The sequence below is a fragment of the Amblyomma maculatum genome, chromosome 4 (assembly GCF_055883805.1).
Source record: "Amblyomma maculatum isolate TAMU_Amacu chromosome 4, ASM5588380v1, whole genome shotgun sequence".
Classification (NCBI taxonomy): Eukaryota; Metazoa; Arthropoda; class Arachnida; order Ixodida; family Ixodidae; genus Amblyomma; species Amblyomma maculatum.
Genome location: NC_139347.1, coordinates 53,581,474 through 53,608,496, shown reverse-complemented (window position 1 = coordinate 53,608,496; position 27,023 = coordinate 53,581,474). Strand labels below are relative to the sequence as shown.

General features: G+C 46.3%; 1 protein-coding gene across 1 annotated transcript; it reads left to right on the top strand.

Annotated features, from left to right (window-relative positions):
* The first annotated feature begins 4,201 nt into the window (after window positions 1-4,201).
* Window positions 4,202-21,084, top strand: LOC146191048 (thyrotroph embryonic factor-like). Its single transcript, XM_084600268.1, has 4 exons — window positions 4,202-4,205; window positions 8,648-8,818; window positions 17,848-18,219; window positions 20,594-21,084. Exons 1-4 carry the CDS (start codon window positions 4,202-4,204, stop codon window positions 21,082-21,084), a joined length of 1,038 nt encoding a protein of 345 aa, XP_084456394.1.
* The last annotated feature ends 5,939 nt before the right edge of the window (window positions 21,085-27,023 follow it).

The window sequence follows — 27,023 nt, the reverse complement described above, 5'->3', positions numbered from 1 at the left end:
TGAACCTGTTTTGGCCACAAATTAGGTTGTGAGAGCCTCACGTGCTTATAACTTCTGCAACTGTTCATAACATCAACGTCAAAAAACCGTTGCCACAACGCCAGATGAGTCGAAAAAGTATTGTCACGAAAAAGAACCCGGCGATCTCAAAGTTTCATAGGTTGGCTTTTCCATTCGATCAGTTAGCTTGCAGTGAAGACAACTTCAACGACGGATGATGGTGCTAGTGATGGTGGCCCATCCTTTGTAACGGATCGTCACCGGTTTAACTCCAAAAAGCTAAAGGCGTGGCCAAAAAGGTACTCAACGAAGAAAAGAAAAAAAGGGTCAGTGTTGCAGCCGAGTTACCCTGAAGTGCATATCACTGCCACTTGCAAGTACCAAAACTTGAACCGTTTCTTCGTAGCCTCGATCGCATCCACCGATGCTCTCTCTCTCTCCGCTGCTCGTCAGAGTAAGTTGTTGCCAGAAATTATTATTTTAAAACAAGTTCTAAACAAAAGAAATAAATAAATGCTTGAAGGTCACGCTCATTCTCATATTCCGCTTTTTGAATAGCATTCAATCAGATCGATGATGTATCAGCACGAGTTTAGTGTGGTCGTATTGCCAACAGCGCACGGGTGGTTGAAGCATTCGTGCATACCAGACTCAATAACCACTGCCAAGGCTCTCACGCGCGCGTGGAGCTGCGGGGACCTAATTGATAGCGATCTTTCTTCGTCGCTACGAACAGCAGTCCACCACTACCCTCCCAATCATCGCTTTCCTTTTTCATTTTTTTTTTCCTGGAGGGAAGCATCGACGGTCAACTGTTCATCATCGGCTAGCGACGCACTACAGTCCGAAGCATCGAGCTCGACCGCAATAAAATTGCTCGTTCCCCTATATCAGCGCATAACGAGAGGAACGCGGCCACTGTCTCCAACCGGCGTGCGCACGCGCCGCCGCCAGCGGGCGAGCCGCGTCATCTTCCCGTCTTTCCCGAGCGCTTTCGTCATTCCCGTTTCCTCTTTCCCTCTGTCCCGAAGCAGCGTTCCGAACGCGCGCGCAGAGCAAGCAAGCGAAGCAGGCATGCGCGGCCGGGGCCAGGGGCCGGGCTCGGGGCTGCCGGTACCGCCGTAGCGACCGCCCCCTCCGAGCACGTGCGCGTCCCGCTCCTTCCCACTTTCCCCTTTTCGCTTTCGCTCTCTCCCCTTTCGACCAGACTCCTCCAACTCCAAGCCGAGTACGAGTTATCCCGTCCACGATGCAACAGGTACGCGCCACCGCGGACGCCGGCTGATAGACACCGCCGACGCGTGAGCAACTGGAGAGACAAGTGCCACACCGGACAGCCGTTCATCGCCAGCTGTAAATATCTTCCCCACCAGCACGTCCCGTTGGCTCCTCGACCAGTTTTTGCTTGTGTCGGTTGCATGTCGCTGCCATGTTCTCGGGTTTTAACTGGTCATCCACTCACGCTGTCAAAACTCTTCTCAGAAGCGCGGTTGAACAATGTGCGACTTTCACGGCATTCGTGGTTATACAGAGCAGCGAATATCAGAAACGCGACAGAAACTAGTCGGAAACGAATTACCCCCTGCAAGCACCCCAAAACAAACTATGCAGCCCAAGTACTGTCGACTACAATGTATGGGCATGCCTGACGCCTATTTGTATATTCGTTCTTTTCTATCTCAATAAACGTTTTAAACAACAAGTCTACGAATACCCAACTTCTCGTTACGTAGGCAAAAGCTTGGTAATTGACTGATACAGCGCTTGGTGATCTTATATTTTCCCTCCATACCAAATAATTACGTCCAGATATTCTATTTAAACCTGGCACTGTCAATCGTTTAGGGCAATGTTATCTCACCTGCTACTCGGTAACAAATAAACCAAGCTCCGTTCTAAAAGAAACTTCACGCACAACTGAAGCAAAGATCACACAGGAAATGTGTTCCGTTCCGATTAACTCTATCGCAAATTAAAGCATTCCGAAAAGCAATATTTTTCGTTCGTTATGTTGCTTTGAGTCAGAGGATTCTCCAAGGGTTTGTCTAAACACGTGCGATCCCTATATATTGATGATTGACTCCGTTCGTGTGTAACTAGGCTTCAAATTATTGTAAAATATATGTAGATAGGCTTCAAATTATTCTTACAAACAGCACCATCGTCGGAGCCTAGATAAAAAAAATTATATCCCCGAATCTTGACCAAATGTTTGCAATATACCTTGACGTTATCTGCAATGTTTCTTCTCCCCTGTACTCCTTTCTGATTATCGTTACTACGCAGAAGCTGAACTCGACAGCGGCACCTACTCAGCACTCAGAAGCGGTCAGAGAAGCCTGGTTCATCCACCTTTTGGTCTCCTCTATCGTCGGACATACTGTGCAGGCGGCAAGGTGAGTAGGTGTTTCTGCATACTACCCCATCGATAACGGCACGTGTTGCGGTACATGGAATTCAACATCCCAAAGCGAGACATGGAGATGTGAAGGACGCTTTAGTGGAGGGCTTTGCAACAATGAGCACTTGTGGGCCTTTGGGGCATCGTACAGTACCCCGATGTCTCTCCGTTTCGCCTCTTTCGAAACGCTGCCACCACGGCGGGGTTGAACCCGGGGCCTCGGGCTCATTAAACGAACGCGCTAACCTCTGAGCGACCGCGGCGGGTGCCAGCCCGCCGTATAGGTTTAACATTAGTGCTTAAAACCTTTTTAGCAAGTCTAAGGCAGCATAAAAGTGTGTTCAAGATGATATGCCAAGTGGTCAAATCAGCGGGGCATATACTGAGCACGCAGACGAAGAAAGACAACAAAAAACCAGAAGCGGAAATGACGATAAAATTGTCCCTGTGAGTTTGTGATAAGCAAAGTTAGAATAAATAAAGAAATTAGGCAAGATAGAAAGTCAATGTGGAGTTACTTTACTTTGATGCGCTCTTTCGCTGTCTTTGCCCGGCAGCTTTGTTGATCGCCAAAAACATAATTTCTGCAAATCGCGATCCGGGAGGCAATCATACTTGCTAGCACAAATTCAGAACCGATTGAGAGGACTGGAGGCTGCTTACACCCGTTCTTAAAAGATTAGTGAAGAAGTTTGGTCAATACAGCGTAATCAGCAAAGATTCTCTCAGATGAGGCAACCATTAAGAAAAGCTTTTCATACCAACGAATGCGGCACAATGTGACGAAAGCTTCGTTATCTTGTTTCTCATCAGCAGAAATGTGACGCAAAACTGGTTTGGTTTGGTTTGTGGGGTTTAACGTCCCAAAGCGACTCAGACTATGAGAGACGCCGTGGTGGAGGACTCCGGAAATTTCGACCACCTGGGGTTCTTTAACGTGCACTGACATCGCACAGCACACGGGCGCCTTGCTTTTCGCCTCCATCGAAAAGTGGTCGCCGAGGCCGGGATTCGATCCCGAAGCCTTGGGAACAGTAGTCGAGCGCCGTAACCACTGCGCCACCCCGGCGGGTTGTGACGCAAAACTAGTCATATAGTTGCGAAATTATGCCTACAATTTTGTAATTTTTTTATTTGTGAGGTAAAGAATCGTTGCATATTATGGTTACCAAGCGATGTTTTTTTTTTTGTTTTTTTTTTTATCAAAACCGCGATCCAAAAATACCTTGTGCCGAGAGCGACATATGGCAAAACGCCTCAACCATCATTGTATGCAAATTATTTTTTTTTAAGGTACAGCGGGAAAGGAAAACAAGGTGCTTGAACCATCCTTCTGACACGAAGGGGCTTTTTCATTGGGAACTCCTGCACAAAGTCTAAAATTTAGGATCTAGTGGTATTTCTTCGGCACTTAATACGCTCCGGTTCTCCTAGGTCGGAACAAGAGTAAGCTTACTCAACATAGATTTACATGTTTGATTTGACTGCTGGCAATGAGTAAGGTCTTCTTAAAAACAGAAAAAAAAATTTAGAGTATTTACTCCCAGAAAGGATACGGGCTCAAATTTCAGAAACTATTCCTATTCTTTTAACAAATTTTGCCTTCAGCCATTTTTTTGTTTTTTACGCATTTTCAATCCCTGCACGTAAAACCACCTTCTTTCATTTAAACTCGTCGGTTTCAAAGCAAGCCGCTCACTATTTACTCTATTAAGATTGTCCTGGGCCTTTATTTAGACTCTTCAGAAATATTATTGAGGATAAATGCATTGCTAACCTTGGCTTGGATAGTCCCCCGAGATGGGTATATGCAACTTTTCATTTGAGGATTATAGCCAGCACTGAACCAGCAAATTATCTCACGTTGATCCGGTTGCAATGTTAACTACTCTGAAAGCATCAGTATGCGTTCTCCTTCCTCTCCTTCAGTATAGTAAGCTTGCCTCGCCGTGTCTTCTCCTTTTTAAAGACAGCTCTTAACTCCACTTGTTTCCTCTGCTTTTCATCTTCTTGTAACTTGCATGCTTTCCTCACATAACATAATTTTGAAGGTACCAGGTGAACCCAGCAACTTCTCTAGACTATGCCAGTGTCAGTTGCCACTGTACGAAAGTAAATTGTACCCCTTAAGAAATAAGGCCTGTAAGTTTAACACTGCTAATTCCGCGACGTGGAGAAGCACAGAGTTTGAACACCAATGGACGGCTTGGGCGCGTTTTCATCACATGACAGTCGTTAAAGATGCAACCACTGTTCTTAAACACTATAGGTACCACTGCGTGCAGAGGAATATAGGTCAATTTCCGAAGGTTCTGTTTTGCGAATCCGGAACCGTTAAATACCTTTTCGCGTCACCAAGCCACTTTACGTAACCGATCGCCACGCGCTCCTGAAAAACGCCCCGGTCTCATGAGCTCATTGCAGAACTGCATTCGCAGTTACGAAATCCCGACTAATGAAGTATATCGTATACGCGCACTTCTAACACAACAGTGGCATGAGTGGCTGATTTTCTTCGCAACCACTGGTACTTTAATTTCTTTGCTCTTAAAGAGACCGGAGTCAGGATTCTTTTCCCGGCGAAATCCAATTTACCATGGTGAACAAACCTTTTTACAAGGCAGAAATCGGGTGCAGCATCAGAGAAATCTATCAATGCCTAATCTTAGACTACACGTCATGCGATCGAGCCCGTGTTAGTCCAAAAGGTCACTGACTGGTCGAGACCACGATGACATTTCTGGATCAGGTAACATAGATAAGCACTGATTGGTCAACACGATCTGTGACGTTTCGACACCATGCGACATGAGCGAATTGGCTAGTGTGCTGACAGGCAGCAGTTGGAAGGCGATATGGCCGAGCGCTCATTGGTAGCCGGGCTGTGCGACGTCATGAGATCACGTGACATGGTCAAACATGGTGGTAGGAGCGGCGGCAGTTGGCAGCTTCGCTTGGTTGTGTGCAGATCGAAGTATCAGCCCCGCGTGCCAGAATCAGAGCCGCCTGTGACTATACCGCAGAGGAAAAAAGAACCCGACTTCGCTGGGTTGGATACACGTGCTAAAAGTAACTAAATAATAAGAAGAGCGGCATAGAGCACGTCGAGCTGTTATGACAGAAACTAATCAATATCAGCAAACTTTTCTCGAAATGTCAAGGTGACATAACTGTTCCCATAACTTTTGTCACAAAAACGCCGCGCGCCTGTTGCAGGATTAGGCGCAACTCTGGTAAGCCATTGCTTCGAAGGTACGACTCGGCCTCCCTGCATTGCTATCGCGTAAGAAAGAGGGTGCTCACCATGCTCGTGCATGGCTTAAGGATAAGAGCCCAGCGCTGCACCCAACTTCTGCTCCGGGCAGTGCCGACATGGTGAAGGGATTTTCTTCACGCAAGAAAGTTGACTTATTGAGTATCGTAAATGATATTGTCACGTAGCCGTTTAGGCCCGTAACCAGAAGGTTGGTTTTTATTAGGGGGTTGACCTAGCAGACACAGGAGAGCAGGTCCAGAGCACCGAGTGACAGCAGCCGACTTCAGCTTCTTCTCGAACTCCACGGGGCCACTTATTTGAGTCCGCGCACGAGACTCTCGATGAGCAGCCGCCTAGCGGCTGCTGTTGCACACGCTACAATGTGTAGGCATTTGGGAAAAATGCTGGTCTCGTCTGTCTGCAGCCTTGGAGAGCGAAGCCTCCAATTTCCATAAGCCGCAGCCACCTCCTCACCTTCCACCCACCAATACACTCCAGAAGTGCCATTCAAAACACTCTCCCAACTATACCCTGCAGATGAACCGTCCACCATCATTCTGCTACCTCCAGGCAACAAAAAGGCCTCCGTTCACTCGAAACTCGCGTGAGAGCGTAACGAAAGAATGGCTGAAAAATTCGAAGGTGATCGATTTGATGGATGCGGAGGTGGAGGCACTGCGATCGCGTTTTTCTTGAACTCGCAACCTATTCCAATTCTGTTTTCATTTTTTTTTCAGTCAGCACGAATATTCCAATTTGAATTACATTCCAATTATGGCACTATTCTTATTCCAGCAGTCGCTTCTCTTAATACTTTTTTGCCAAATGAGCACCAGTCATTTAGATTTCTGTTGAGTTACTTTTAGTCCAACCTCATTCTTCTCTGCCCTTCAAAGGGTAGGGAGATATCATCTCTTCGCCTGACCCCTTTGGTAAATTGAACGACATCCCACGCCACCTGCGGAGACCACGTGCTTCAGTTGGTCGATGGAGGCGTCATACAGGCACCCTCACCGGACAGGTTTCATCTTCGTGGCAATCCTAATGCTATCGCGTTAAAGAGTAATAATGAGAGCGATTAATGCAGCAGAATATGCGTGAGCGTTAGGGTTCCTCCCCAACGGAGCAAGAGCTTCCGCTCACGGGTTCAGATCCAGGTGTCACTATCTTGTCCGTCCACCACCTTGTGACACACCATCTACTGCTTCACTCTCTCGACCCAAAGCAGCAATCAACGTGTGAGAGGTCGTACACTTTTCCTCTCTTCTTCACCCGCCACCTGACGCCTTCTAAACGCTCTTCTTCCCTTTCTCACTTTCTATCTCCCTCTCCGTGTTTCTGAAAGGGGAGAGGGTATTTCCCTATCACCCATTTTCCACCTGCCGACCGAGATCTAGACAGGCGGAGAAGTTTTTCCATTATGGGGCGTATGATGGAAACGCATCGAATCGACTTCCAAATCGAATTCAAAGACGCAGTTAAGAAAGCCATGTGCCGTATTGAAGTGCGACCCACCAGACACATCCCAACCCCAGTTCCCTCCCTGTACGTGGAGGCTGCCCCCTCAACCTCTTCCCACGTTCCCTTTCCAGAAACGCCACCCACTTCATCAACTTTCACGCTCCACATAAATTTTTGGGGACACTAAAGTTTCACCCTTAGAGGGATAACGCGCCCCGCCGCAATGGTGCAGTGGTTAGGGCGCTCGACTGCTGTGCCCAGGGATGCGGGATCGAATCCCGGACGCGGAGGCCGCTTTTCGATGAAGGGGAAAAGCAAGGCGCCCGTGTGCTGTCTGATGTCAGTGCACGTTAAAGAATCCAAGGTGGTCGAAATCTCCGGAGCCCTCCACTACGGGATCTCTCATAGCCTGAGTCACTTTGGGACGTTAAACCCCATAAAAAAAAACCTAACGGCATGACGCGGCAGCGCTAATGGCTCCCTTCTGCGGCTCCCCTCGCGGATCCTGGTTCGCGTGCATGCACTGTGCTTAATTAGTACATCTCTATTATACACACACATACATACTCATTTGCGTAAAGTCATAAGCTACCACATTATGTGAAAGACTGCACTACATAGCACATAGAGGTGGCTCCACAGGTTAGGGCACTTGACTGCTGAATCCAAGGACGCGGGTTCAGTCTTGACCTCGGCGTCCTCATTGCAACGGTGGAAAAAAAATAATAACAAGGAGTTCGTGTACCGTGCGATATCGGTACGCGCTATGGAGCCCCAGGTGGTCAAAATTTCCGGAGCCCTCTAAGTACTACGGCGTCCGTCATAGCCTGGATCGCTATAAGAAGTTAAACACCTATAAAAAAAAAACAGAAAAAGGAAGTGTTGCTTTACCGAATCCATGCTAACGTGGCTGCGTGGCTTAGCGTTAGCGCGTCTGGCTAGTGACCGAAGGGTCCCAGAGGGTTCGTTTCTTATCGCACTCCAATTACGATTTTCTTTACGGCGCAATTCATTTACTTTATATTCCTCCATGTCCTAATGACGTTGGAGTCATCTTGTTACCTTGTAATCAAAAGTTATTCAATGTTTCAATCCCTTTTCAATTTCACACCTGTTCGACCAATCCAGACTTCCTCTACAAGCGAACGGCGCAGGCGCTGCCAGGTTCGCTGAAAAGAAGCCTTGGCGCTGTTGCGTTCCCATTCTTTCGAGTAAAATGGTAAAAACACTCATTAAAGTAAAGTATCAAATTAATTATTGACGGTAAATCCAATTAATATCGAAGATTTCTCGCATAAGATGTCATGACTGCCATGTCATTTTTTCTCCCTTTGAATCCTTAACTGAAAGGGCTCTTAAAGAAAAAGGACCCGTGGGTAACAGAGAAAAAGGTATACCTTAAAATAGGGAGAGCGAGTAAGGTTCGGGGCTCTTCAACGGCCATTTCCTTTGGTGCCTACATTTTTCAGGTGAAAACTACGCGTTGAAGGCGGTGGGGCTATGTAAATCTGGCTTGTTTTTCTGCGCAGGGCCCACAGCGACAGGTGCGGCCTACCAGAGCCGCATGGACGAAACCCTCCTGGGCAGGCCGGGCCCCATGGCTCCGCCAACGTACGGCATCGGGCTCAGGGGATACCTGGACGGGCACGAAATGGCGTCCAGGGTGCCACCTCCGCCACCAGGAACCGCTGGCGACCGATGTAGGTCCCTTCATTGTTCTTCCCTATAAGACCTTATAGAATTTTGTAGGGGTCAAGCGGATGCAGCTAGCACAGGGCTGAGTTAGTTGGATTAATACGGGACGGGAGTGGCCTGCGCCCTGCGGTGGGTATATTCCGGATGACGATGTTGATGATGATGATGATTTCTCTCAATATAAGCGTGCACCGAAAGCAACAAGACTTCTGTTGTTGATCCTATGTGGGTCCCATATGGACATTACTAGTGCTATATTTGGCTACATGTTTACATCTAGTCCGCGTCGGCTCCTTGTCGGGTACTTCAGGGCAAACACAGCGTAAATGTGGGCTCCATACTGAAAGCTCATGCTAGCGCATATGAGGCCGCCTATGCGAAACCACTTGTGGTCCCAATCGGTTATGGCAAAGCTGGGAAAATGGCAGACCCACATGCCTCCATCAAGGGGTCCCTCTGTAGTTTGAGGGCAAGTGCCACATGAATGCGTCCTCTGCGCGAGTAAGTGTTCCGTCCAGCCCAATTGTGGTGGTCCACACAAAACCGCTATAGGCCCCATGTCGACCGTAGCAAAGCTAGAAAGCGGGAACGCCCACGTGCTCCCCTCATCGGTCCCTTAAAGAGTACTTAAAGGAAGATGCAACGTAAGTATAGGCTCTCTGCGGAAGAGACCACCTCAAGCCTAAATTGTGCTGCCCACATAAAGGCACTGAGATCCAATATCGGCCATGGCAGGGCTGGAAAGTGGGCGCGCCCACATGCTGTGTTCGTCGATCTCTTGTCGGGAAATTTCGAACAGATGCAACAACAACAAATATGGGCTCTATACAAAAAAAAAAAAAAGAAGAAGAAGCGGCAAGAACAAATCGAGCAACAGATGCAATGACCGAAACAATCGCACATCGGCCGCAGTGGGGCTGACCAACCGGCGTAACCCAGTGATCTATTACGCATGCAATCTTTCATTCCATTAATGTATATTATACGCGCCCATGACTTGCCTATGGATGTTTTGATGTATAACTCTAAGCATGTTTGTTCGATTGCTTCAAATTACACTTTTTGGGCTCTCGCACTCACTTAATTTGTAAGTAATTATCAGACGATACGTAACAAATATTGTGCTATCTTACCATACTGCGCTGGACAGCCTACGACTCTGCACACTTCACTATGGGCCGGATTATACGCGCGACCTGTCCGCGGGAGGCGCCCACTCTTTGCACTTATGTTACGTGTTCAAATATACCGATTATCCAACGCACATCGCTGGACTAACGGGTGCTACCTGCACAAAGAGCGCATTAGAATCAGTGTATAGGCTGCGCATATTACCCAATACTCGCGCAGAGAATTCCTGTAGGTTGCTTTGTGCAGGCTGCCATTAAAAAAAAAAAAAAAAGAAATCAGTGCACGATATTATTGCCTGAGGTTAAGAAGTCAGAATACGGGATTGCGGCTGCCCCTTAAGTACCCGAGCAGACCTCTTGTGGGGAACATATGAACAGCCCAGATGGCTTTTGCCCCGTCTGAGCCCGCATCACCAAAAACGTCTCCTGGATCTGTTCACATATGCACGAAATAGGATCGACCCCACATCAAAGAATACAGGCCGAATGCGCGCAGCACCGCAAGGGCTATCTGCACCGGATCGAAATGAGTCTTTGTAAGCAACCTGCTAACATCGGTTGCACATATTGGACCTACTGGAGACCTCACTGCACAACCCACTTCAACTATAATTTTTGGTGTTTATTTTATGGGGTTTAACGTTCCAAAGCGACTCAGGCTATGAAAGACGCTGTAGTGGAAGGCTCCAGAAATTTTTACCACCTGGAGTTCTTTAACATGCACTGAAATCGCACAGCAGACGGGCGCCTTGTTTTTCGACTCCATCGAAAAGTGGCAGCAAGACTGGGATTCGATCCCGCATCCTCGCCCAGAGCAATTGAGTGAACCCCTTCACCACCGGAACGGGGGCCCTATAATGTAACCGATTTCAGAGGTCAATTGCAGCCCTAGAAAAGTAACTTAACATTGCAGTAAAGTTATAGATTACAGCTACGTTATTTTTCATCCATCTTTTATCAGCCTAGCACAAATATACACAAAGTAGAATGATATAATGCGACTTCCTTGATATACCTCGGGATTTTGTTTAAACGTTGACAGATTTACAAACTGCTTGCGATACCTTTTCGGTCAGACGAGCAGTCCACATTTTGACAACCGCGGCGCGATTGAAACTGTAGAATATATCTGACTTGATCGTGCCCCGCATATGCTGACGAGCGTGCTTACTGTGAACATTGCGTGAAGAAGTTCTCCCCCAGTGCTTCTAACATTGTAACATTGTACAGTATTTTAAGTCCCTTAGCGTGGCCTAGGCAACAAAGACAGGTAATGACTCTTTCTGTTTTGTATATTTAAAGTACATTGGACTTCTTGACAAGCTATAGTTTCACGTTGCGTGTCACCCTCCCGCATTTTTCACGCTGGGATGTTTGTGAGCCCACATGTAGAACTACACATTTCATCACTTAATTGTTTAACATAACTCGACGACGCACCTTATAGTACGCATTTAATGGTCGCATTCTGTCTCCCCATACCTTTATTTCTTTTATTTTCCACATCTTTTTCCGTTTTTCTCTTCCCAATTCTATTTCGTACGCAGAGTAAAATGTCAGCGATTCCTAAATGCCGGCTACATTATCTACGTTTCATCAAAGAGTTCTCTCTCGTCAGATTTTTACTTTAAAACCTGTGTGAGATATGCCGGTGCGGTCTGTGCCAGTGAAGAATAAAGCGTAATGATAAAGCGATTGATTGATTAAACTAGCATAAACGCCTCGTTTCATTTCTTATGTTAAGGTTCAACAATACAGTGCGAAATTGAAGGCCGCCAAATTCGAAATTAAGCCCCGCTTTTTAAATTTTCTCGCTCTCAACGTAGCTAGAGATATCGAACGCCAAAAATGCGCATTTGAAAGTTTGTTGAGATGGTTTTCCTGCGTTATTTATTTGTTTATTTATTTATTTATTTATTTATTTATTTATTTATTTATTTATTTATGATTAATTAATTAAAGTAATTAATTGATTAAAGGATGAGGATTAATTAATTAATCCTGAGGATTAATCCTGAGGATGAGGATTAATTAATTAATTAATTAAAGGATGAGGAATTCATACGATTAAAAGAAAACTTCTTCAGTGGTGGTTTTTAAGTGGCTTTGATTAAAATGAAAGACGATGCCAGCGGGAAGATCGTTCCCGTCGATGTCTACCCTTAAAAAAAAAAAAAGAAAAAAGAGAAAAAAAAGGAAAGCGGAGTTGAGATGCCTTGTCGTTTGGGTACGTGGCGGATAAACGGCCAATGCTGATGCGAATGGAAGTCTGTTGAACTGGCGGCTTAACTACAGTGCTAGGTGATAAGGCCTGATAGAATTTATGAAATAAACAGAGTCTAAACGTTTTACAGAGCGCGTGTAGGCGTGCGAGACAGGCTTTAATTTTTCGGAAGTGCTAGAGCTGTAGCATTTTGGGTTGACTCATTTGTAAATAGTAAGTTTTGAGGGTGCCTGTCCCATAGAGCACAGGCGTATAGTCCAGTTTGGCCTTACAACTAGCTGTTTTACAATATAAGTTTCATGATCTTTTTTTCATACCACGTATGATCGCTGGAAATTGTTGCGCCTTAATATATGAAAGAGAATAACCAGCAGGTATAGTTCCGTTCAGAATTGTACGATGATTATTTATGGGGTCTGTGGAATGTAATTAGTGCTGTTTTATTAACGTTAAGAGTCGGTGGTTAATTTCAACCATGTACTGAAAGTACAGTTGAGGGTTTCAGCGGCATCGCAGTCGGATATAGGGATGCCTGACTTGTTAAGGACACACGTGCATTTCAGCGTTTTTGGTTAAAAATCTTCTAGAATTGTTTAGGGTTGTTGCAGATTAATAATGGCAGTGTCGCTGAAAAAATAACCGTTAGACTTCGCTTGGAGCGAGCGGAAAAGTTTTGATGGAGAACGATATTTCAGGCATACACGTGAAGGGTTTGCGGATTCTGCCTATCTGAAGTACCGCTTTTGCTTTGTTTTTTAATCGTTTGGGAGGTGACGTAAACCAAGAGGACAAAGAACGGCCGCGAAATTTCTTGACCGGGATTCACTTTTTGATTAGGTATTGCATTTCCTTTTTAGAATTTGACCTATTTATTTCGACTGTACGCGCTTTAAAACTCTGAAAGGAATATATCGCAGAATTCGCTAAGCATATTTTCATGGATGTGTACCACCTTCTTCGTATAAGGATATTATTTTAGTGTTGGCGTTCGGACGTTTGCGCATGCGCTGAACAGACCGACCGAAAAACTTGATTATACGTATAGGAATTCAGGGCATTTTCCGTGGATTACTCTATGGTCACTGACGGCGCCTCAATAGCTGAAGGAAGCGAGGCTATCGGGATGCGGTGATATGTGAGATAGAGTATACGTTAGAAACTCATGTGGTACCTCAAACTGGCGAATTTATCATTCGTGATAATCTAAGCGTTAGACACGTGTGAACGAAGTGACTTTCGGTGGTTTGCTTTGAAGCCGTAGCTGCGAGGTCCGACCCGGTAATAGACGGAAAATTAAAGTCTCCAAACATGAGGATGGGGCATGTGAAAATTGAAAAAGTTACAGCTTAAGTGTATCACGTTTGGTTTGGTTTAATTTATAGGTTTAACGTCCCGAAGTGACTCGGGCTATGAGAGAAGCCGTAGTAGAGGGTTCCGGAAATTTGGACCACCTGGTGTTCTTTAACGTGCACTGACATCGCACAGCACACGGGAAGCCTTTCTTTCCTCCTTCATTGAAAAGCTGCTGCCGCGGCCGGACTTCGATACCGCGTCCTTGGTTTCAGCCGTCAAACGCCCTAACCATCACCGCCTTAAATATGAGCCTATAGCCCCCCCCCCCCCCCCCCCCCCTGACGTGTCTGCGTGTCCTATGGGTAACGCGAATGCAAAGGTCTTGGCAGGCTGATTCTGATATCACCCTCCCATATGAAAAAAGAGACCCCAATTCGCGCCTCCTGTCAAACGCAACGTCAGGCAACTCTATACGTCCAGTCTACCGTAGGTGACGTTAGCGCAGACTTGACGAAAAGGAAGATACACATACGACGAAAAACGAGCAAGTATACATCTAAAACTTTCTCTGCTGCCCAATTCTTGGCCGATCCCCTTGTGTAGATATGTGCCATATTTATTTGGTAAACAACAACCACAACACGTCCAGTGAGTGCGCCGCCGTGTCAGCGCTCGTGCATATGAAACACACGCCGACAAAGCTGTAGTAAAGTTTTCGCTTTGAAATCACGGGCACTGCTCAGGCATGTAGATGACAGGGAGACATTGCCGGCTGCTGATTTCTCGCCGGGTTGTGTGACGTCACAAGACCTTGTGACATGGCAGGCGCTGCCGACCCGGTCTCTTTTGAGACGGGTGGGCGAGACGGGAATCGAACCTTCCAGGACTCTTGAGCAAGGATTAAGACACGCTACTCCTGCAGGCCACACGGGCACGTCCGTACAGCTTATAGTATTTACGCCGGGCGGTCTTGCACTAAATCTTAAATGCTACTGAGTACGCGCGAGATAATAGAGACCCTAATTAAGATCGTTAATTAAGGTAATTAAGATAATATAAGGACAAATTAAGCGAGCAGCGAAATGCATGCACCTCCTCCCTCCACTTTTTTTTTTTTTTTTTTTTGTCTTCTGCAGCGCCTCGCAGCCAACCAAGTCCCAGATTTTCCGCCCCTTAAAAGTGAATTTGTAATCAGGCGCAATTTTAATGTGAGCAAAATTCGTGATTCTGCCAAGCTATAGGATCCGGATAATTCATGCTTGCGTTCTCATTTGCTCGAGCCTCGTACAGTATACTGCCAGATGCGAGTGGAAGCGTAATCGGGATTTATTTGAATAAAACGTGGGGTTAGAGACTTTACACTGTGCCCAGCGTGTAAACAGCCAGCACATTAGTTTCTCTGACGCTGTCAAACAACATATTGCCAACCCTTAAAGAAGGTGGAATATCTCATATTTCACTCGCTGCATTACTGAGCATCGCACTAGAAGGCCAACGTACTATTTCAGAATTAGAACGTTGATTAGGTCGTTCCGGATAATTATTTAAATATTATTTGCAAGTATGATTGATGAAGGCACCTGTCAAGCCAGATAAGCAAACCTCCAAGTCGGTACTCTGCAGCGATAACTATTTAACCATTTAAAAAAACAAAACAAAAAACGCTATAATATATTATAACGTTCTCGTGAAAAATACATATATACTAAAAAATCAAAACAGGCTGTATATAGCAACTTTAGGACGCTTGAGAGAGGCGCACAGTGCGCGAAGAGGAATTAGCGTCATTTTCTTGTGCCCATGAAATTGGAACCCGTAGACCCGGCACAACGTGGCTCGGCTCGATGTCGGTGGTTATATAAGGCGCGATCGATGTTTCGGCAAGACGGCGGCGGTAAAAGCCACCGTACTCCGCTCCCGCCAGGAACAAGCCAAAGGGCGAGTGGAACAAAACCTCCTTTTCTAATCTGCATTCGAGCGAAGCGACAAGCTCCGACTCAGGAGAGACAAGGAGCGGACAGACGAGGGTGGGAAACACATGACCGTCAAGGCAAAGGCGGCCGATAAAATGAAACATGTGCTTCGAAGGGGATTGATGATATGCAGCTTTACGTTTTCGATTTCCCACTGACGAATCTTTGGCCGCTTTCATCACAAACACAAAAAATAATACAAGCATTATATGTTTTGTCATCGCTTTCTTTTGAACATTCTATATTCACTAATAGAGCTTGACTTATATAGCTTTTTTTTTTCGACGCACCTAGGAAATAGACGGCAGACTCGAACCAAAACACGTGGCACGTGGCACTGACGTGGCCACGTGCGGCGTGTTTTGGCTAGATTCCATTGCATCCCTTCCTCATTTCCCATTTTCTTGAGCCCCGTAGGTACGTATTAAATTACAACTTGGCGGTGCTATTAAAAGGTTAAGTTTGGTTTGGTGTGCTGTACGGTATGGTACAACGTAGTATGGCACTGGGTGGTAGGCAGTTTTAGGGATTGGTATATGGAACATGCGCCTTGTCTAGTCAATTTCACTTTGTTTCTAGACATGAGGATTTGACTGAAAATATGTATAAGAATATTTCGTGGATCAATGCTTACTCTAAAAACCCGTTGTTCAGGCGGCACCGTGGAACCACTTTCAGTGGGAATTTTTTCTTCGTTTCGCGAAGATTAATTTCTTTGAACTCTTTGCGCACTTTCTTTCGCCCTCGATTCGTACGCCATGCCATTAGGTTATGGACAATGGACATCGCATCTTAAAGGCGAAGAAGAAATTCGCGTATATCTTCAAAAAAAAAAAAACGGAATGGTACGTTAGGAGGTAGCCTAAGTATATAAGGCCGTAATTCTCAGGCACTATATATACATACTTGTTAAATGCTCCGAATGTCTAGCACTTCGTCTTTACTGGTCTATAAATGCCACAACGATAAAGAACTGACATATATAAACAAAGAAGGCAATAAATGAATTTCCAAAGTTGGAGAGCACCTTCTAAAACCCCCATTCCATTTATTTCCGGTACAGATAACCTCACATGTATCATTTTTCCAATCTCTAAAGAAAGCCCGCGAAATACAAAAAAAAAAAACAAATATCACCTGAATGGCACATTCGTGCGCCATGGTCGTGCTGCTCTCAACCTGAGTTTCAGTGAACTAAATCAGCTACGGCCTTGGCTTCCACGACCACGTTGCAGCGACGGCCGATATGTCTGCGGTAGTTCTTCCTCTTCGGGCAGTCGGTGCACGTAACGGTGCAAGTTAATATTATGTGCGGTGTGCATATTATTATTATTATTATTATTATTATTATTATTATTATTATTATTATTATTATTATTATTATTATTATTATTATTATTATTATTATTATTATTATTATTATTATTATTATTATTATTATTATTATTATTATTATTATTATGTGCGGTGTGACTCGCCTTCTTAATAAAGGGACACGCAATCTCCAGTGCGGTTTCCGGAGCTGGGGGGGCGTAATCAGCGACATCTATATTTAACAAGCCCGCATAACTCGTTTAGTATTTATCAATAGAGTTCAAAAATAACTATAGGTCACTTTGACATAATTCACAGCATTCATCCCGAAGCTCAACAGCAAAAAGTTACATTAAATGTCGTTGCTACTGGTTCTCTGACGTAGTAGCCTTGCCATAGTGTAGATGGTGCATCGTAGCATTGCGCAGTTGTTTCGGTGTTCGAGATGGGGCACCTGCTGCTATTCACTATCAATATTAGAAGACTGCCAAAGGAAGTAAATTTGTTTATTTAGCGACAAAATAAGATGATTTTCGACAGGTGGTGTAGGGCGGTCGGAGGTGCGTTTATTTATGCGAGTGCGAGGATAGCATGAGTATATAAACACGGGGACACTGACGAGAATTGTTGATCTTCCTGCATACAATATCGTACGCGGTAGTTCGAACACTACAGAGTTAAAATACAAGCGGTTTTTTTTTTCGTTTTCTTTTTTTTTTTTTTACAGGAAGTTCAATTTCTGGGATTGTTCTACGTTGCTGACCGCATGAAATTTCGTCCATAAGGCAGTCAAACTTCTGAAATGTAAAATACTCCCGTCTGCGGCAGGAATTCAGTGAATTTAAAGGTCTCTATGTAGTTGAAATTTATCCGCTGCCAAAAACTAATTCAATTATCTTTCTATATCCCTCATTTCGCTCCTTTATTCATTCCTGTCCTGGCGGCGCGTTTCAGACGTCCGTCCAGAGCAGAGGAAAAAACTGCACCTTTCTTTCCCTCAAAAAGTAATCATTATTATTTATCAGTCAAGTCGCACCGTCCCCTTTTATGTTGAGGTGCTATATGCAAAGGACTTACTCGACAGGCTCGACGTCTCGCAGGGCCAGGATCTCCGACGGACAAGAGGGATAAGCTCGACGCTAAGGACCCGACGACGGCGGTGGCGTACGACGGCGCAGCCGGCCCCGGCGCTGGCAGTGGCATGCTGTGGGATCGTACGCTGAGCGAACTCAAGCTCGAGTACATGGATCTCGACGAGTTCCTCAGCGAGAATGGCGTGGCCGGCGGGAAAGGTGGTGCCGCGCTCTCGCCGCGCCACAACCCGTTCAGGCAGTCCACCGTCGCCCTGGCAGACCCGCACAGGCTCGTCCCGGATCCCGGAGGTCTGCAGCAGCCGGACGAGCCAGGACTGGCAGCGGCGCCACCCAACGGAGAGCTCGGATGCGCCCAGCAAAGGCTCACCCATAACTCCAGCAAGTGAAATCTCTTACCCCACATTATCCCCGTGTCGCGAATCACCTCTCATTTCCCTGGCTTACAGTGATTCCTGACCTTGCCGCACTCTGTTACAGTGCTCGCGACGAAATCTGATGACTGCCTCTTTAATTATTATTTCCACGGTTTCTTCCACGCGCCCTTTCGGCCTGCGTTCCCTCAAAATAGGCACAGGATTTATTTATTTCCAGCACTTCCCATGTTACATAAAATGAGGCTGCCATAGAAAGGCATGCAGACTATTCTCACCCAGAAACCTGAGAAGGCTTCGGCTCTCAATACTGCCCATCGATTACAGGGGGAGGTTGTCGTCCCCAGCGGGAATCCCTTAGTCGATATTCCTCTACTTGGCTTTTGTTCTCGAAACATTTGTTTCAGAATACATCCATAGCAGGCAGCAAGCGTCGACGTTATTTGGGACTTGAGTAAGGTACCGCATCTTCTGGAGAGTCCCAACAGCAAACCACCGATGGGGCAAAAGTCATTCCAGACCTAATCCTTCTAAGAACACCTCCTCCAATCTCATTAATATATGACAAGTGGCAAATGAATAGGGAAATTAGGGCACGTTCACTTTTTCTTGTGAAGGACGTGAAGATAAAAAGAGTGGATCAAAACAGAGCCTATGGGCACCCTGCACCCGCTAGGCGCCGCCACCGCCAAGGTTGCGTTCAGCGCCCCACGCGGCCGGTTCTTCGTCCTTGTTATGAAGGCTCTCTCCGCGTCTCCGCAGGGATGTCGTCTTCTAGCGGTGCGCCGCTGATCGTAGAGGCGAGAATTGGAGCTAATAATGGGGCTGAAAAATTATTTCGCGGCTCAAACATCAGAAAAGTAACAAAGATTGTTTGAAGCAGGCCATCGGCACGACGTGAAAGAGATAATATCGTATGATTAGTTCGAAGTAACAGCCCGGTGTGTTGCGCAAACAAACATCACAGCACAATCGGAAACCATCAAATTAAATGTAAGCAATATATTTATTTGCTGGCTATTTACAGCACCCTAGCTGTTGCGCTGCTAGCTTTATGCAATATACCAGCCGGTCCGGATTACCGCTACATTATTACAACTTAAAGTGATGCCTGTGACATCAACCGGAACAAGCACTTGCATTTGCTCTTTTACAGGCTGAGGGGAAAACATTTAGGTTGTAGGGCGGGTGCCCTTCTTCGATTGATTTTGCATTTCCCACGAAATGGCTGCTGCACATCTTGGATTTCGCCGAGGGCACCTAATCCGTGCCATCAGAGGCAAACATAAAAATAAATAAGCAGCATATATCTCTGCTACGCGCATGCAATGAATGATCTACAGCCCCTTTATCCAACGTCATGTATGTGCAGCATGCACGGTAGATGCCAAGAAACGTCCCCTTTGCGCATTTCAAGACTTCAACAAGTGCCTATACTTCGACAGCATGATGTACGTAAAAAAAGAACGGAGCTTAAACTTACTTTTCGCGACGAACAAGCCGAATTGAACGCTGCCGTCGTTCCGTCTCCCAATGCCGCGTTGGGAAGCATAAAAAATTTGTTCCAGCAGGCGAATTCATGTAAGCATTGCTGCAGCCTACAACACGGCAGTGCGTCCGGCTGTTTTTATGCGACATTTGTGATCGAGAAAGGGGCGCAGAACTCATTCGTGACGACGCGCACAGCACTGCGGGCGCCGTCGTCTGTTCTAGCCTTAATGGCAGGGACGCGCTCGCCGCCGTGAGCTGCGCGCATGTCGCACGAGGCATTCGTGGTACAGGCTTAGTGTGCAGCAGTGTCTGTTTTCCTATGGTGAACGTTCTGCGCATATTCTTGCGACCATTATGGGATGCGCAGACTGACTATATGTATAGACTCTCTATAGCACATAAAAAAGAACAACGAGGTGCATATGTAATTTAGGGAGACAGCATAGGTGTAAAAAATAACAAAATATAAAAATAATCAACACAGTATACAATGAAGATAATCAAATAACCATACAAGACGTTTTAATACTATAGGCAACAAAAGAAGGTTTGCAGCGCGGATTTAAATTATACTTGTTAGGGATGCAGACAGGTTATTCCGATCATTACAGGTCCGGGGAAGAAACGCGTTAGAATAGGCAACTGTGTTTGAGTGCAGAATGTTTACCTTTTGACTGTGGTTACGGCGAAGTGGCATCCATTTTGGTGCGCAGTGGACGATTTATAAATGTACACAGAAGACTGGATCCAGCAAGAGACCGCGGTGACGCGAGCATGCAATTAGGCACGTGCCAGATAAGGCGCAAGGTGTGTTGAGTTTAAAGAAGGCCATTAACTATCGTTAAGCGGCGACAGACCTTTGTCCAACTTCTTCCATTTCTCCAACGCAGCGGAAGGCGCCTGCTACTCAATGCAGTCTCTGGCGGAGCACTTCCGCGGCGAAGAGTCGGCCTCCAGGAGGCCCGCCTGTGATCCCATGGCCGCGCGGCGCCCGGGATCCCCGAGCACGGGGTCCGTGGTGCCCATCGACTGCGGCTTCACCAAAACAGACCTGGCGCTCGCCAACCTCCCAGGTCACGACGACTTCGACCCGAGCCATCATCCGTTCTCCGAGGACGAGCTCAAGCCGCAGCCAATCGTCAAGAAGTCACGCAAACAGTTCGTGCCCAATGAACTAAAGGACGACAAGTACTGGGCGCGCCGCCAGAAGAACAACATTGCAGCCAAGCGGTCGCGGGAAGTGCGGCGGGTCAAGGAGAACCAAATCGTTCTCCGGGCGTCGTACCTCGAGAAAGAGAACATTGCGCTGCGCGAGGAAGTCCATAAGCTGCAGCAGGAGAACGACATGCTCAGGAAGCGACTGCACGACTACGAACCCTGACTGGGGCTGTCTGCTAGGGGACACCAGGGCCACCCTCCAGGTGGCGTTGCCTGGGCCCAGCGCAGCAGCGCCGCGTGCGACCAGTGGCAACCACCACAGTCTCCTCCAGCCGTCGCGGCCCTCAACTCTCAGCTGCTGGCGCCAGCGGCATCCTTCGGGGCACGGTGTGCTCCTGGCTGCGCCTGAAGTATACCATCCGAGATCAGCCGAGCACGGAGGCTGCACAGTTGCCCCATTTGAAGAAGCAGTGTTTTGCCTTGCGAAAGTAGTTTGAAAAGTATTGAGTCTGTCCGTGAAGGAACTATCCCAGGCGTATGGCGATTTACAACTTCTCTGCGCTATGTCAGTTGAGTGCGACAGAAATCTCAATGTGGTGCCCTGACACAGCTAACTCGTGAGAGAGAAACATATATTGATCCGCACTTCACTCACGAGCAGTCTTTGAAGAGATACTGTCCCGTCGAATGCCATTTGCGTTTTAGACGCAAACGTTATCGTTTTAGGCAGCCGGGTGCGACGCGTGACAAATGGAGATTTAAGGGTGTAGAACAAGAGAAAGAAGATGGCTACAGAGTATGAAATAGCACTGAACACGGTTTGAAGGGGAGCTTTCAGCTCGCAAGCTAAGCCAACGTTTCGATAAAGGGACTTGTCTTCGTCTGAGAGAAAAGTCCGTAGACGGAGACAAGTCCCCTTGTTCAGCGCCCTTTCAAACGGATATTTATCAGTTCAAAGCACTTTTGTAATCGAGCAGCGCTTTCTCAAACGTTCCTCATCCATGAACCTCATCACACTGGTTAACGAACAGCCCGCTCTGCTTGTGGCAGGGATCAATGGTTAGATGCAAAAATGAAGCGGCTAAGGGCATAAGTTGGGAAAGTTTCGTTGTGTTATGGGAACTTATTCATGGAGAGGCTCACTACTTGCCACACCGTTTTTGCAGACCTACGATGAAATAGCCACTAGGATGTGGACGGAAGAAAGAGGACACTGTTGCGATTTTTATATGTCAGACGAAGAATAATTCCCATCAAATCACAAGTGGGCCCTTTAGCATGGTGCATTTGTCACAAACGCCTCTTTTTAACATTAAACACTAAAACCAGCTTGCTTTGACAAACCAGAAGGCAGTCCTGTGCAGTCTTGGTTCCGCCACTGAGTGCTTACAGCGTTAATATAACAAGACACGAGAACACAGGCTACTAATACTCATATTCCTACAACGTATCCCCTTCTTTGCCCCTTCACCTTCTTCTTCTGACTGCAGTCCTGTGTATTCCTGCGTGTGAATAATGTGTTATTTATTTCGGACACAACCTGTACTGTCCACCTTGTGGTCTTGAGTCCAGTTCTGCTTCCGCTGTTAGCTGCTAATAGAGAGATTTAGCTTACCTTGATCCGCGATCCGCTACCGTGATCCGCCACCGCGCGTTCCACTGCGCATGCCCAGATCACTTTGATGTCAATAGATGGCGCCACATTCTTGATCTCGGCACATAGACCTGCCGCATCGGAACCAATCAGCTTGTGCACCCCGCCCACGAGCGGTAGAGAGTCACGGTAGCGGATCGCGGATCACGGTATGCTAAATCTAACACTCCAACATAGCGCGTCTCAGTACCTAGGTTCATCTGGTACAGCAGCATTTCACTGTGCAGACATCCCATCAGCAACCAGTTCTGTTATATAGGTTTCTAGCTGGTTAGGGTGCGCGATGGCCTCCTCGGTGTTAGATTTAGGCGCAGGTTCTGGCGAAGACATTGCAATCGTCTTGAAAATCAGCTCACACGATGGAAAGAAATAACATGTACCAGTCACTGTATGCAATGCTTTCTCCCCTCTCGCGATATTACTCTTACCTACGCATCTATACCGAACTACTGACGTGTCAGAACCGTATCAAGCTCCGAGTTTGCAGTTGGCGATCGCTACACACGACGAATTAGCGAGTCGTCAGTACGCACGCTTCGTTTCTTTTGGGTACCTGCCTAAGTCTCTTCTTCTTTTACATGAAAGAATGAAAGCTATGGGGGCGGTGATCACCATAGCGTTAGCAGTCTTAGGCTCGATAAAAATGCATAGAGTTCCTTGCACAAAGGGCAACAACGCAGAAAGGGTCTACCAGTTTTCCAGGTTTTTGTCAAAAGGCATTATAGATTTGAAAAATAGGCACATAAAAATAAAACAACCCTAAATTTTGGCCCATAGTTGCTTCCCTTCGGAACGGACTTGCGGGTTGCTGAATGGCATTTATGGTGGAAGTTATGAATTTATGCATTTATGAGAAGTGAGAAATTTTCTGCCAATGAAAGTTCGATTGAATTCCCCCCCCCCCCCCCCCTCCCTTTTAGAGCGTAAGATTTGTTACTTGGGGTGCAACTTCGAATTTCGCCGCGCTGGATCCAAAAGACCTTGACCTAATGAAGTGCAGGTGTCCATCAAAAGTGAGACCAATACTGCACCTTTATTTCTCCAAACAAAAAACAACTTAAACAAAAAAAATACAATAAACGCGGATGAAAGGTCGATGTTGAAGGCGCTTTGAAAGTTTAGGAGAGGAATTGCGCGTAGTGCTCTCAGAATGAACAGCTCGGAAATTAGCTCCTGGTGGCATTAGGTGGCCATGAAGATTCAGCAACAACACGGCCCAGAACGATATCGAATGTTCACAGAGGAAACGGTGCGATTAACAAAAAAAGGAGTAGTTAGAGTGTTCTGATTCCAATTTTTAATGGCATCGATAGATTTTATCGTACTTAATTAGCGATCGGTACTTAATGCCTCCGAGGCTCTCCTCGTGCAAACATCAATATTTGCGACGCTAACGCACCACTTTGCAAACTGGGACGCTAAGCAAAGGCGCTGACGTGTTTTCAGCACACGTCACTACGCGTAAGTGGACTTTGCGAATGCTCTCAGTTAACTGTGGCGACTTAATGAGGCCCCATTCTTTAATAAGAATCTACTTGAGACATCTGCACAGCGCTGAAAACAGGAACATAGCCAGACGTACAGATCTCCTTCATTGACGTATGTACCACTTCGCACCGAACGTCTCCGCAGAATATTGTGAAATGTTACAGCCGACTGCAGCGAGACGCCGTGACCTTTTAGGCTTAATAAAAGACGAGGCATAGCTTCTACTCGAATGTGTGCCGGTGTGATGCACAGCGGCCTTACCTCGACAGTTAACTGGAGTGACCACGCTTTCGCCGGTTCAGTCTTGGTTTGTTCTGTTTAGCTTCTAACCAATGCTGCTGTGCGTGAGCTGATAATTACAATTTTGCATGAATATAGTACGCTGCGGCACCGCCTGCACAACGTTACCTACCTCATGACCACTGCAGCTGAAGCGCCTCGTTTCTGTTAACGATAAACTTGTCGGTTCCTCCAGGTTGCTTGTTATGCTATGTAAGTGCGTGCTATGTCAGTGCCATGTAAACTGAAGCGAACTCACTGTACTTATCCTGTAGAGTGCGTACACCTGAGAATGTTGCAGTATTCATGTAATTTAGGTACATGCTGAAGGGACTCATTTGTCATATGATGCAATGTGTTATCATGGGCGCTTGTTTGCTGTCCAGATTTCCCGGTTGTTCTATTAAACATGAACAAAATACAGCGTGTCCGTGTCGGTTTCTGGCGGAGATGCCGAGATCTGTGTCTATAGAAGCTATACGCAACATATAGAACCGTATGCAGTGTATTTTAAGACTGCATTGCAGGCCTCCATGCTGCCTATCGCGGAAATTGTGCATCTCAAGGAGTTGTTTGCACACAAGAGAAGCTTTAATTTCACCACAGACTAATTTTTCAGTACAGATGTTCCTCTACACACAACTGCATCCTCTTTTTCCTTTTTTTCCTTGAATTAAGGCAATCCTGGTACAGAGGCAAAAATACGGGTCATTTGGTGCAATCAGATGTTTAACCACTGATCAGGGAATTGGAGGGACATTTCTGCCCAAAGAGCCGAGCACCAGGCCGGGGGAAAGCTTGTACCATTGAAAAGCCGGTGGGTACCCGGCGGCACCGGGGATCGAACCTGGTACCTGCCGAACACGAGGCGGATGCTCTACCACAAGGCCACGCTTCGGTCACATAGAGATATAGGGATATTAAAAAGGTTTAAGAAATTGAGAAATAAGTTAGGGGCCGATTTAAAGAAGTCTCGTACGCGCTGCTACACTGATAAATTTACCAGTATTAACTTTGATTAGCAAAAAACATGGCGCACAATAAAGAGCTTGTTGAGACAACCCGCTAATTATTTACCTAATGAAATGAAGTTAGGTGAGCAATTTTTCAATGGCGAATGCCTTGCAAATGAGTTTAATCACCATTTCCTAGATTTTGGTGCCACAAATTCAACATCCTCTCTTCAAGCTATACATATATTAAACATAGCATTCAGATCACCATGTTCTTAAAACCTGTTACTTCCGCGGAAATTGTCAGCATAATTAGCGATATTAAGAATAGTTCCACGTCTCGCATTGACGGGATCAGTGCACCACCAATCAAGGGTTTAGCAGATCTGATATGCGTTGTGCTGTGCCGATTAATTAATCTGGTGTTTGCGACAAGTGTTTTTCCTGACAAAATGAAAATAGCAAAAGTCTCTGTTTTACACAAAGGAGGAGCTCTGAATGATATAGGTAATTATAGGTAATTTCGCCACTGTTCTCAAAGGTAGTAGAGAAAGCTATTAACACTAGATTAATTAATCATCTGAATAATCACAGCTTACTATCTGAGTGCCAATATGGATTCCAGAAAGGTTAATCCACTCAGTCTGCACTGCTAAAAGTCAGAGATAAAATTGTCAATAATATTGTTACGTGGAAGATTTACAGTCCTAAAGCTGTCCGCACAACTAACGTTGATGAGGGTCTCACCGGTCGAAACGGTGAGATATGCGCCTCTGTTTCGCCTGCTCGAAACGTCGGCACACCTGCAGCACAGACTCCACGGTGGAGCAATCCCTGCCCAATAGGAGGTTGAAGGCATCGTCGACAATGCCTTTTACTATATGGCCGACTTTATCCTCCTCAGGCATGCCTTGGTCGACTTTGCGGCATAGAGACAGGACGTCTTGGATGTAAGTGAGATAAGACTCCGTAGACGTTTGGGAGCGAGAGGCGAGCGCTTTTTTGGCGGCAATGTGGCGGCCAATAGGCTTTCCGAATAGGTCGTGGAGCTTCTGTTTGCGAATATCCCAAGATGTTAGCTCGTCTTCGTGGGTTTCAAACCACTCCCGCGCGGTCCCAGCCAAGTAAAATATTACATTTGCGAGCATGAGTGTGGCATCCCACCTGTTGTGCTTGCTCACGCGCTCGTATAGGGCTAGCCAGTCGTCGACGTCGACGTCGTCGGTCCCGCAGAAGGTTCCGGGGTCACGGGGGTGTGCCATTACAACAGCAGGTGCGGCGGCTGTAGAGGTAGAGGCGTCTGTAATCATTGTGGTGGTTCCGATGTGGCGGCCGCTGCGGAGATCCAGCTTGTGACAGGGGATCGAATAGATTCACCTCCACCAAGAGATGTTACGTGGAAGATTTACAGTCCCAAAGTTGTCCGCACAACTTGTTGTTGTTGTTGTTGTTCTCCTCTAATGTGATGGCACATACCCACACAGGGGGGTCGGCCAAGAATTGGGGTGCAGAGATATTAGATTTTGAGATGTATAACTACATCGCAAAAATAAAAAAAATAAATGCTAGGAAATAGAGAAGGAAATGTTGATGAGGGCACTGATTTCACAACACTCAGCGTCGTCGTCTTCTCGGAGTCTGTTGCACTTCTTCATCCTCATCGCGAACAGCGAATACAGCTAAGTAACAATATTGAGCAACAATTATACACTATAGGTAAATTTTTAGACTTTAAGAAAAGCATTTGATTCCATAAAGCACGACATTTTATTCACCAAATTACCTCGT